Source organism: Athene noctua, chromosome 2 (genome assembly GCF_965140245.1).
Source record: "Athene noctua chromosome 2, bAthNoc1.hap1.1, whole genome shotgun sequence".
NCBI lineage: Eukaryota > Metazoa > Chordata > Aves > Strigiformes > Strigidae > Athene > Athene noctua.
Window position 1 is genome coordinate 5,425,453 of NC_134038.1, and position 12,341 is coordinate 5,437,793.

At 36.7% G+C, this 12,341-nt stretch overlaps 1 protein-coding gene across 5 annotated transcripts in view; it reads left to right on the forward strand.

Moving 5' to 3' along the window:
- The window catches only part of TRAPPC9 (trafficking protein particle complex subunit 9), a 534,962-nt gene that overhangs the window by 37,957 nt on the left and 484,664 nt on the right, over positions 1-12,341 (forward strand). For all 5 annotated transcript variants that reach the window (XM_074898387.1, XM_074898390.1, XM_074898389.1 and 2 more), the window contains 2 exons: positions 1,409-1,625; positions 4,163-4,306. In XM_074898387.1, coding sequence (XP_074754488.1) covers positions 1,409-1,625; positions 4,163-4,306 — 361 coding nt within the window. The remainder of the gene's footprint in view (positions 1-1,408; positions 1,626-4,162; positions 4,307-12,341) is intronic.

Here is a 12,341-nt window from a genome sequence, read left to right on the forward strand (position 1 = left end):
TTTATATGGATGTGTGGTGTTTTTGTGTTGGGCACCATCTTGTGTTGTCAGTTCTGAGGGAAATAGCAACCTGAGCTTCCAAAACTGTCTGAAAATTTCTAAAATTATTTGCTAATCTGTGTCTCTTCATATCCTGAAGTACTAAGATTTGAACTCTGCCAGATAAGGTCTTGGTGCCTTCTGAAAACTCTAGGCCTTCTTTGTGGTCTCTCATATTCCTGTAAAATTAGAAGTAACTTTTGAAATCACACTATTTTTTTGTAATTACATTACGATTTATGTGACTAACAGATGTTTTGAATCTTCATTAGTAAGACCTAATTATTTCTGTAAAAATTAACCAGTGTGGCTAGCATCTTATTTTGACTTTCTAAGTCTTTAAGTATCTGAAGTTAAATGTACAGAATCCACTGATTGATACTTTCAGTTTTGAAGAATGAGTTGCAGAAACGCTGTTTCTGTCTTTTAGTGCTATTTTTGTATGAAGTTTGTCATTTTAAACGCCTTTGCAAAATGTGTTAGTTGCTTTAGAGTAATTTAAAGTATTTTCCTTTGTTTTTGGTTGTGCATGCCAGATATTGTGCACTAGGTGTCAGCATTGGTCCACCTTCACTACTCAATGCTTGTTACTGGGATGTAGACTTGAAGTAGTTGGTAGCTTCCAGAGTTTCTGTGGCAGTTTCTTCTTGGCTGTCTGATTTCAAAGCACGATTGTCATCCAAAGCAGAGGGGAAAGAATGGTTACCTGGGACTTGTGCCAATATATTGTAAGCTAAAGAAGCACATGTTGGTAGTTACTCATCAAGTTTGTTTCAACTTTAAGCCTAACAGGGCTTAACCTTTTGCTGAATTCTCCCTCGCTAGTTGGCAGTCTGCATATGTATAGTATCATGGAATGAAAATTTTGTGGTTTACGAGATCGGAGATGTATAAAAGTTGAGACAGTAGTTTCTCAAGCTATGAAAGCAAAGACTTCAAGATTAATAACTAGATTTAATCTTAAAGGGATGAAAATGTTTAACTTGATAAATCGATAGATTTTGGAAGTGCTGTATGTTTGCATTGTTATTATGCACATGAATATCATGTTAAATATCTTCCATAAAATATGGAGCTATTTAGCTGTTATTGTTTTGACTATTTACTTGTTAGTACTACTGACAAATAAAGTTGTTAAAGAACTCTATCTTTGCTGCTTTTGTTAGCTGTTGAACTTGAAGCAAGCTTAAGTTTTCCTGCCAGTAGAAGCTGTCATGACTGGCTATATGCAAAATCACTGGCCTTCTGTAGTGTTGGAGATATGTCTACTACATTTTTTTCTCCTCCTGTTATTTTTTTTTTTTTAAAGTCAGACATACGCTTTAAAATTTCGATTAAAACCCAATCTTTTTTTCCCTTTAAATTTCAGCTTTCAGAAGAAGAAAAAATCCAGCGTTACAGCATTCTTTCCGAGCTGTATGAACGCATTGGTTTTCACCGCAAGTCTGCTTTTTTCAAGCGTATAGCAGCGATGCAGTGCGCTGCACCCAGCATCCCAGAACCCGGGTGGAGGGCCTGCTACAAACTGCTTTTGGAAACTCTCCCTGGCTATAGCTTATCACTGGATCCTAAAGATTTCAGCAAAGGTAAGTGTCTCCGGGAAAGTATAGATTAGCATAGTAGAACACTCAGCTGGCTTCCTATAACTAATTTCCTTGAGAGATTTCAAATTAAACCAAAATCATTTACCTATCTGAAGCTAACTGCGGCAAATACAGCAGTTCTTTAACACTGCACCTTGACTTTTTCTTAGTGTTGCTGTCAATAATTTCAGATTTCTGCAAGCCACTGCTGAATGTGGTTCTGTATTCCTGTTTGTAGCAAATAATTGTTTCATTTATGAGAGCTTCATTTCTACTCTTTTCCAAAAATGTCTGTGTTTTGATTATATACTTCTCAGTATAAAAAAGGTAATATTTTTCAGTATTTTTTCAGTTAAAGTGCCTTCAACTTGTATAATCAGAAATTGTATTTTTTTTGGTATTTGTTGCTGTTTGATCTTATAATGAAAAGAATGAAAGATTCTTTTACATATTTATGTATATAGACATACATATAATGTAATTATAGCTGTACCTGTAGGGTCAAATATGTCACATTTTTCCACAAATTTGATCAGAGAGTTGTTATCTATAAAACTAAGATTTGGTTAAGACATTTCAACAGTTTTTAGATGCTGTAAGTACTGTTTTATTGCATCTATTAAAAACCAAAGGAAAACCAGTCCCTAAGAACACATGCTAATTCTTGTAGCTGTTAAATACCTAGTTCACCTTCTGCAAGTCGTGTGCTGCTTGCTCCCCTTCTTTAGGGAGCTATATTTCAACAATTTTATCAATGTTGTCTAAAGCTGTATATAAAGTAATAAGTTTAAAAGTTGTCTTGATTTTAATACACTGTGCTGCATTTTTTTTCTAAAGGAAGAGACGACTAATATGCTGCTTGGGAACTCCTTTTGAGTAAATCTTTCCATGTTGCCCAAAAACTTGTGTTCTTTTGTATAGTAGCATTTTTGGGGACCATTCACTAAATGTTGTAGCTGTAGGTGAGAAAAAGCAAACAATGCGCTGAGCATGTGTTAGTGGAAAGGAGGTGGAGTTCACCAGTACAAAAACACTGAACTGGTTTAACTGTGAATAAACAGCAACTGATTCTTCTCCTGTTTGTGAGAGTACATTGACTATTGTTGGGATTCCAGTTCGATGTTGTAAGTTCAGTTGTTTCTGTATATACTAGGTCACTTAACCATTGAAATAACGGAGCTATCTGGTCAATTCTGTCAAGAGAGAATAGGGAAAAACTGATCTGCCTAGCCACTAGGTGATATTTTCCAAGCTCTCTTAGCCCCATTGATGAAAGAGGCATGTAGACAACCCACTGTACATGTGGATGGTTAGGGTTTTTTGTTTTTAAAACTGGTGTGATTTTAGCGGTCACTAAAAGGAGGCAGAAAATGCCAAGTGGACTCAACAGAAAGATACAAAGAGTCTAGGAAGACGGAATGTGTGGGGAAAAAATAGGCTGTGGCCTATGATGGCAAAGGAGAAGACTGGGATGGGACTGTGTTGGGAGAAGAGGTGCTAGAATTTCTCCGAGAAGTGACAATTAAAAAAAGAATAAAAGTTACATGATTAGTGTTTATCTTTTGTTTTTACTTGACCTTGATTTTGCACTTAAGTGCTTCGTCAGATTTTACCCCTAAAATGGCTGTTTCAGAGACATATGGAAAGATCACTGTAAACTGTAAGAGCTACTTAATAAGAATAGCATTTCACACATGAAAGGTAATGAGGCTCTTGTGTGCAAAATATGAACTCTCAAGGTTTGGTTGCAGTAAATAGTTCTAGAAAAGTTTGTCAAATGCTGAAGGGTAATATTAGAAGGAAGACTGTTTAGAAGTTTATGAAGTATTGCACATCTTGGAATATCTATTACTTTAAAATCATTGCTCTTGCTTACTACTAAAAGGAGGTTAAGTTTCATGAAGAGTACTGAATATTATGTTTTTGAAAGCAAAGTTACATTATGACTGTCTGTTTATTGTTACCATAGACACTTTGCGAATATGAAATAATTTGTAGACCAAAACTTAGTTTTTAAAGACTGAAAATCAGGAAATGTGCCTCATATCCTGTAGTTTTTACTGATTTTTACTGACCTTCAATGGCCAGGAAAGCATTTAGGGAAAATACCTTTTGCTTGGTCTTTAAAGAGAGTTAAGAAGTGCTTGATTTGGATAAAAATGAAGTTTCTGTATGAAATCTCATGTGCATTTCTTGTTGAGAGATTTTAAGAAACATAAAACTTTAAAGATTTTGTGTATCATTTTGGTTTTACTTCATCGGAAGCGTTAACTTCATTTTCTGAATTCTAATGATAAATTTATTAGTCGATTAGAAAAGCATATAAAACAAAAATTGCTTTCAGATTGAAATATTCAAGCAGATGCAAAAATCCTAATATTTCTTCTGTTTTGAGTACAAGATTTGGATTTTGTAGTCATTGGTTCACTGGGTGGTTTTTATAAGTGTTATTACTGCTTAGTATATAAAAAGAACCAAAACCAATTGGTTTGTGATGACTTCTAGCTTTAAAAAGTATTAAATGGCTCCTTACTTTATAGGAACTCATAGAGGATGGGCTGCAGTACAGATGCGTTTGCTTCATGAACTAGTATATGCTTCCAGAAGAATGGGCAATCCTGCTCTATGCGTCAGGCATCTGTCTTTCCTTCTCCAGACCATGCTGGATTTTCTTTCTGATCAAGGTATGATTTTTGAAAGAAAGAAATATTTGCACTTTATTCTTTCCTACAGTAAAATAACGTGACTTTGTTTTGAAATATACTTAATTTGAGAAGTCATGGAGAACACAGAAGTGAGGGACTTCTGTGTATTCATGAAGTAGCTCTTTGATGGTAATCAATCACATATACAGTGTTATTAATTTTAAATATTTGTGTTCTGACCTTGATGTGTAGTATCTAAAATAAGGCTTCCTTTAATGTGTTCCATCTGTAGATTGACTGCCTCAAATCTAATGCTGTATTTCCTCTGTAAATATCAAGAATATGATCAGAAGCCTTAATTTGCTTGTGAATTTAAAAAAGAAGTATTATTTAAAGCTACTAGCAGCTTTCATAAGTGTTATTAGTGAAGAAATTGAGAGGAACTGAATGTGAAAAGTAAATTCAGAAGAGTGTATGGTATTTCAGACTGAATCTACCATGAGTTTTCTAATAAAATATGTTTTCTGATGAAACAGTCGTAGTGTGGGTACAGAATTCATCTAAGGGCATAGGCATGATCCTTGTCTCTGTATTTGAGACAATGAACTTGTAGAAGCTGAACATGATGAATTGAATTAAACAGTGTTTAACTAGGACAGTAGGTGTAAGTTTCTCTGAGTTTCTGTGGTTTCTTTAAAAAAAAAGTTTTTAATTCAATACATTTTGGTGGGATTTATTAAATTTGTCAGTGGATGACAATGGAATGAATGTGTCTGTGAATGATTTTCAGAAATGGTAATGATGTGTGTGAGGATTGTTTTGTGGGGGAGGACTATGCAGCGTTTACAGAGCCACCTGGAAGAGCAGAAAGTGACAACTGTTGTGCTTGTATTATGTTTCTTAGGAAAAATATGTCAAACAGGTTTGTTTATCACCCAGATTAATGAGATTGAACTAGTGCTGAAAGATTTAAAAAAATGTTTTTTGATTCACACTAAGCCAGGTAAAAAGTGCTTTTTTTTTTTTTTTTTTTCAATTATTCCCTCGTTTATGATAAAGAAGATGGGAGTAAAATGGTGTAGTTCTTTTTCTTTTCTCTTTACTTTATGGCTAAATGTCTCTCCTTGGTGACTCTGCTGACGAGCTTTAGGTCTTTGCCTGTCAGTGAAATTCCTTCTGTTTAGTGGCTCAAATCAGTAGTGAAGGAAGGAGAGGAACTGAGAGGAACAGATAAACTGGAATAAATTATCTTTTTGTCTATAGATCCTACTTACTGTCAAAAGATGCTTCGGTTTTCCACAACTTTTAATGAAGGTTTGTTGGTATGTTTATGGAAAGTTGGGCTGAAGACAAGGTTTTAAACTCTTCTGCTATGCACATCTGATATTGCTAATCCCTAATCAGGTTTGAAATCTTAGAGAAGCAGCTTTTGTGTTTCTTGTCTTCAGACATTATATGAGTAAAGGTTCCAGTTTCATAAGACCTAGGATAACTGTGATGTTTAGTGTCTGAAAAATCAAGTTAAATGTTCTCCAATGTGTTTGAAAAGTGGCTGAATCTTTTTCTCCTTCCCTCCTGAAACATCCAAAATAGAAGTGCTGTTGTGCTTGAAGTCTTTTATTGATAACATGTTGCTCAGACACAGTTAATGGTGTTCCAAACTAGCTACACTGTGGATGACAGTGCCAGAAATGTATTTCTGGCTTGTAATTTTTTTGCAATTCTTCTGAGATTGATATTGTGTGATGTTGTGCAAGGGTCTGTTTAGCATAGAAAATGACTTTAAATTTATAGTTATTTTTAAAATACAGGAATATTAGGAAAAAATAAACCAACAAATCCCCTTCAACCTTGCATTGTAGTAAAGGACAAAAGCAAGATGATTTGAGTGCACAGCATTATACTAACTGTTTTAAATAACTGTTTCCTTTATATTATGAACTTTTTAAAAGTTGTGATTAGTATTCTTCTCTGATAAGCACATGACTGAAACTTCCAGGTTTTTTTAACCGGTTAAAGGTTTAATTGGGAAACTGAAGCAATACCGTAGCATTTGAGTTCAAGAATGCTCAGAATTTATTATTTTATTGTGCTGCGTAGCAAGTTGCCAGGTTACCAGGTACTAGGTGGAGGAAACTCACTTTTTTAAAACTAAGTTTTTACCTGAATGTGTTTTTTCTTAAATAAACTTATTTTTAAAGCTTGTAATTGATAGTAAATGTTAAATATTAGACTTGTGTTTCAAATTCAGGTAGTTTGAAGATCATCTTTAAAAATAGAACAAATAGAAGTGAAAACTCTAAGATGAAGGAAAGCTACCAACTAAATACTTGGCACTGGAACTTGATTGTCTTATCCTTTTTGTCTCAGGATTAGCTGCCTCTATGTAGAGAATGAATATTCTCTCATTCTAGTTCGTTAATCTAGTTCTGTTCATTTACTGGTTCAGTTGAACTTGAGATACTGGGACGTCAGAAAACAGGAAAAAAATTGATTTCTTTACTTCAATAAAAGTTCAGAAGATGAGCTTTAGTAGTTATAATGAAAAATCTATTAATTAGAAGCTCTTGCTTCTATTCACGGACACAAATGCATAGTCAAAAGTGGTTTCTGTTTGAAACAAAAGTTTCTCATATTTTAATTGAATGACATTTGGAAATTATTTTAAAATACAACTTTTGTCTGTGTTTACTTGAATTACGATTTCCAACGATGCAGCCTGGCAAATCTGAATAAAAAGTATCATCAAGTAAATGGGAGATGTCAGTCACTATTTTAACAACATGGAAGCTAAGAGTCTGATTTAAAATTAAGCTATTTAGTTACATAAATATGTAAAATGCAGTCTTCTGCTTAGCAAAAAGAGGTACCAAATTCTACATAAAAGCTCTCTAATCTCAAGCCATTATGTTTTAACGTTAACAAGTCCTTGAGAATCAGTCTTTCTAGAAATAAGAATTAAAATGTGCAATTGCAAAGTTGCCTGGAATTAAATCTCTCTCTTTTGCATATTGCTTTTGGAAACGTAACACTGTGTGTACAGCTCACATTTCATTTGGGTAAGGTCAGATACTTGGAAGAAAGCTCAGTATTTTGTTGTGGATTTTGTTGCAGATTGGTAATATCCATACTACTTAGAAGGACTGTGATTTGTATTGTATGCAAATGATTCCAAGTTACCTCATCTATTAGGGCCTCTTTAAACACAGAGCTACTTGGGAACAGCTGTTACTGAAATGTGACTGTCCACACAGACGCCACTTAAAGAGAGCATGTCCCTCACCCCTACAAGCCCATGTTCTTTCAGACATTCAGTAGGTTTCCAACCATCATGCTTGCTGTTTTGCTTTTGGTGGCAAAGATCTGTGTCCTGAGGTGACCTTTTCTTGCCATTCATGGGATGAAACTAAGCATGCTTAATTTCTTTTTTCTTTTTGGTTTTTTTTGTGGGCAAGTTCAGTACATTAAAGATCCTCGAAGTTTGTCTATTTGATTATTTGGGAAATAATGTACACTTTTCAGTGCTTGACAGTATACCTCTGCCATTAAGATCTTCCTGTCCTGTGATGGTTGTTGCAGTTTAGTTCTTCCCAGCCTTCTAGTGAGATGACAGCTTCACACCTGAGATCTCTACTGCTCCATCTGTTGTGTACTTAATTAAACTGCTGACTCTATGCTGATTCTGCCTTGCATTAAACATGCACAAGTAATTTTTCATCTGTTGACTAGTGTTCTGGATGTCTTTATTCTTGAGGTGAGTGACGGTAGGTGGTGGGAGAGAATAATATCTAGAAGCATTTCCTGAAATGTCCTTCCTGTCATTCCTGTGTGTGGTTGATTCTTACATCATTGGACACCACTCTTAGTTCCAGCTGCATCCTCTGTTACCAGTCTTTAGGACAGGGGTTGGTTCCCAAAGCAGTTTGGCAGGGGTTTGAGATTGTGGAGGCTAAACCAAAGGTGCACATTGGCATTTTGATACCAGTTCTACCTGTTGGTCCTGGATAGTCAGCAGACAAAGGTAACAACACAAATGAGTGTTCTGTGTTTTTTCTTCTCTCCATCGTGGTTATTGATTTTGTATACAGCCTTCATGATTGTCTGAGCTCTCTTGGGACCCTTTAGGTGCTTTTCTAGCCCACTGGATTGTCAACACGAGTACTATCACAGCATTATCATGGCCTTTGGTGTCTCAAGACGTCTGCTCTGCTGCTTTTATCATTCCCTAGATTAACACAAACACTCTCTTTAGAAACAGAACCGTGTTGGCTAACAATGTGAAGAACAATCATGTGGCCTCTCATGTACGGACATGTTTACCTTTCAACCTAGAAAGAGAATAGTGGCTATCATGTAATACAGTCTGTCTGTGATGACCTTTGCTTTTAGTCTCTTCAGCTGCAGCAGTAACCAAAATTAAATAGGCTGAGTTCCACAGCCATGACCACAAAATGTCAGGCAACTTGGCATATAAGATACACTTGTTCCAGTTTTTCTCATCTGGTTTATCAGAGCTTCTTTGCTCACTGAGTATAAGATTTTGAGCAATTTTAGCTTATTTATCATTCTACTGAACTGAAGAAATTTGGTTTAGCTCTAACAAACCGATACCCTGGGCTTCATTACAAATATCCCTTCCGTAGAGGCATGCTTTCCCCAAAATGGGTTCTCATCACCCTGGCTATAGTCACTGATTCTGCCGAAAGACTTGAAATCTTTAGTGAAAGACTCAACTTGTTATGACACTTCTCTTCAATCAGAGGGCAGATGAAGTCCTGCACGTGATGAAGGATTTAGGTGGTTTTCTTGCTGTAGCTGAATATTTTATCTTCAGATGTAAATTTTATCAACAGAGTTCATCAGTCTTCATTAGGAGGGATTTCTCTGTGTGGATGTAGATTTTCAGTATGCCAACTTTATACATCTCCATACAGGCATTGTCCAGGAAGTACCTCGGAGTGGCTGAGATCATTACTTGGTCAGGAGTTGTTTTTATGCTTTATCTCAGATATCAACTGCATGCCATGGCTGTGCTTGGTCAGTGGGATGATAAAAACATAGCTGTACCTAAGAAAAAGGTTTTTGTTTCTTTCAAAGGTCCTGAGTTGAATTTTCAGAAATATCCTTAGTTGTCTAAATTTCATTGATGTGATTCTGAACTCCATGGTGGCAGGAGTCTACCCCTACTGCTGGCTATTACTTGGCACTTCAGAATCATGAGACATGTGGATCCATGCCATACAAACCTTAGAGGTTTGTAAGTTTGGCCTCAGGCTGTTTTCTCAGGAAAACAATCACCTTCCAGAAGATGCTTATTCTCAGCCTATGCTGAGATGATGGTCCCTGATGAAGAAGTTATGCCAAAATTTATACTGAATGCTATTTCAGTTCCCCTCATCCTCTAGATCAGTTGTGATGGACTTGTCAGTGTTGGCTGGGCAGATTGCTTTGATGCCTTGACAGCTTAGAGTTGTTGGTAGTTGGAGGACCAGGGACTGCATGCCAATAATCTTGAGATTGCTTTCAGAACCTTTACATCTTCCTTTCAAGACTTCTGTGCTCAGGTGATGGCTGACATGTCAACTGCTGGGGTGAGGTCTGTGCCTTTTGCAAAGAAGTGATGAGCTTGATTTGAGAAAAAAATCCCCAAATCTTGTTTATCTTTAGAAATTATGGTTACGCCTGGACTGATCATAATTTGATGATGTCAGACGTAGTGTCTGACAACTCTTAAAATATGCCTTTCTATCTCACAGCTTGAAAGAGGAAACTATGCAGTATTTTACATTTTTATTTATAGAACAGATTGCATATGCATTCACTTGGTGATATTTAAATTTCAAATTGCTATGTAGAAATATGGAAGATAAGAAAGAATATTAAACTGGGCTTGTAAAAAATTGACAGCTAGACCAAAAGTGAATGTGTAAATGCCCTTAAGTGGAACCCTCTGCCAAGCCCACATTGGCAGAAGTAAAGATCAGACTCAATTTGTGAGGATCTTTACTTAAAACATTGTCTTGAATTTTCACCCAAACATCTGGGAAAATGAAATCGAGGTGCGTGGCACTTGGTGAGTTATACTGCCACACACAGATTTGACTAAATGGCATTTCACTGGAGAAAGAGATAAGAATAACCTATAAACCTATAAATAACTGCTTCTACTCTAGAGCATGGAATAATCTAAAACAACCTCTTGTTTTGAAGGACTGCTGGAGCAACTTGTTAATGTATGTTCACCTGTCCATATCCTTTCTCATTTATGTCTTGCTAAGACTTTCTCATTTTTTCCCTGTTTAGACTGCTGTAGCAAGATTTCTTGAAAGCTTCAGCTCATTTTTTTTTAGCTTGAGCTGATTGCTCACCATTGCTCCCCTCTCTTTGCTGTTCTTCCTGCCTATTCCCATAGTGCTCCTCCTCTTTTTTTCCCTCTTGTTCTTCATCTTCAGGTCACAGGGGACAAAATTATAAGTATTAGAAGTAAAATTTAGGGTAAATAAATATGAATTCCTGGTTTTAAAATAAACAAACATCCTTGATGGTAGTATTAAAATTTGAAAGGAGGAGATACATAAAAGTAAAGAAGCTAAGAAGAAATTAATTGGAAGAAATTAAAAAGAGTGGTATGTTTGCTGGTAACATGGAGACTGCGTAAAGATGTCATAGTAGATTCTCAGTAACTGCATTCTACTTCTCCATTAAAATAAATCAAAAAATTGTTATAAAAATAAGGGTAGTTAAACAGCAAAATAAATGCAATTGGGGGGAAAAAAGTTTACTGTATAAAAGTGGAGGTAGTGTCCAAACACAGAGAGTAGAAAGAAACGTCAACCCTGATATATTAAATGAGGAGGGGGGGAACGTAAGCCCAGAAAAGATTTTGAGGCATAACTTGCTGAACTCATGAAAGCTAATAACTTCTTCAAACATATTAGGAGCAGGAAGCCTGCCAGAACTGAAACATAATTGAGGTATAAAAAGAGACACTCAGGGAAGATTGAGCTGTATCAGAAAATTTTGATCAATGTTTTCTTTTTAGGAAGGTTCTGAGGCTTGGTCCTTCCTTTACAGAGAATAAATCTGTGGAATTCTTTCAAAGTGTAATTAGGAATCGTTTATGGTGGGAAGTGATCTGAACTGTAAAATGAGTAGTAGTAAATTTCAGGTACCAGATAAGGTTCAAAGATGCTAAAAGAATTTAAAAATTAAATAGTTGAACTACAGCAGTTGCAATTCATGGATTTCTTAAATTATCTTCATTCTCATTTTAAAATTACAAATGGCAAATGCATCTCTGCGGGTTGTTTTAAGAGTTCAGAGAGGGATGGAAGTTCTTCTAATTGAGGTGGGTGTGTCTTCAGTGTAGATGTCTGCATCCTAGTCATCCTCATGATCCTGGCCATCCCAGTGACCCCGCCAAGATTCATCACTCCCTTTACATGTATATGGCTATCTCAGTGCTTGACTCGGCGTCTGCACCTGGCCCTACTCATCGATGCTTCTCTTAAAGCAAGGTGAACCAAATTCTATACTTTGAACCCATCTGGAGTTCAGTAAATTTGGTGTCTGTGTTACGGTGACTCTCAAATAAACAACCAACCACCAAAAATTAAAAATTTATTATTAACACAATTAACTAGCTCTTCATAAATTACAGGTTCAAATGTCTGTGAGAGGAGAACAGAACAGCTTTCTAGGGTTTAACAACAACCCAAAATGCATAATAAAGCACCACTCCCTAGGGTTTAACAACAACCCAAAACGCTTCATCACTCACCTGACAAGTGAGGGCTCTCACCCTCGAGGACCTGCTCAGGGCAGCGTCCCGACCCAAGGCCCCTCGAGGAGTTTCCTTGGGCAGCGTCCTGACCCAAGGGGAGAGCCCTCGACCGCAGCTGCTGCTCCAGGGGACGAGCTCCCAGTGGCTCCCAGGGGACTCCACTGACACCCAGGCCCAACTGCCCTGTGGTCAATAGCGGCTCCCACTGCCCAAAGGCCCCGATTACCGTGAGGCCCCGAGAGCAAAGGCAGCCCCGAGCTGCTGCACTTCAGCAGCCGTGAAGCCCTGTTT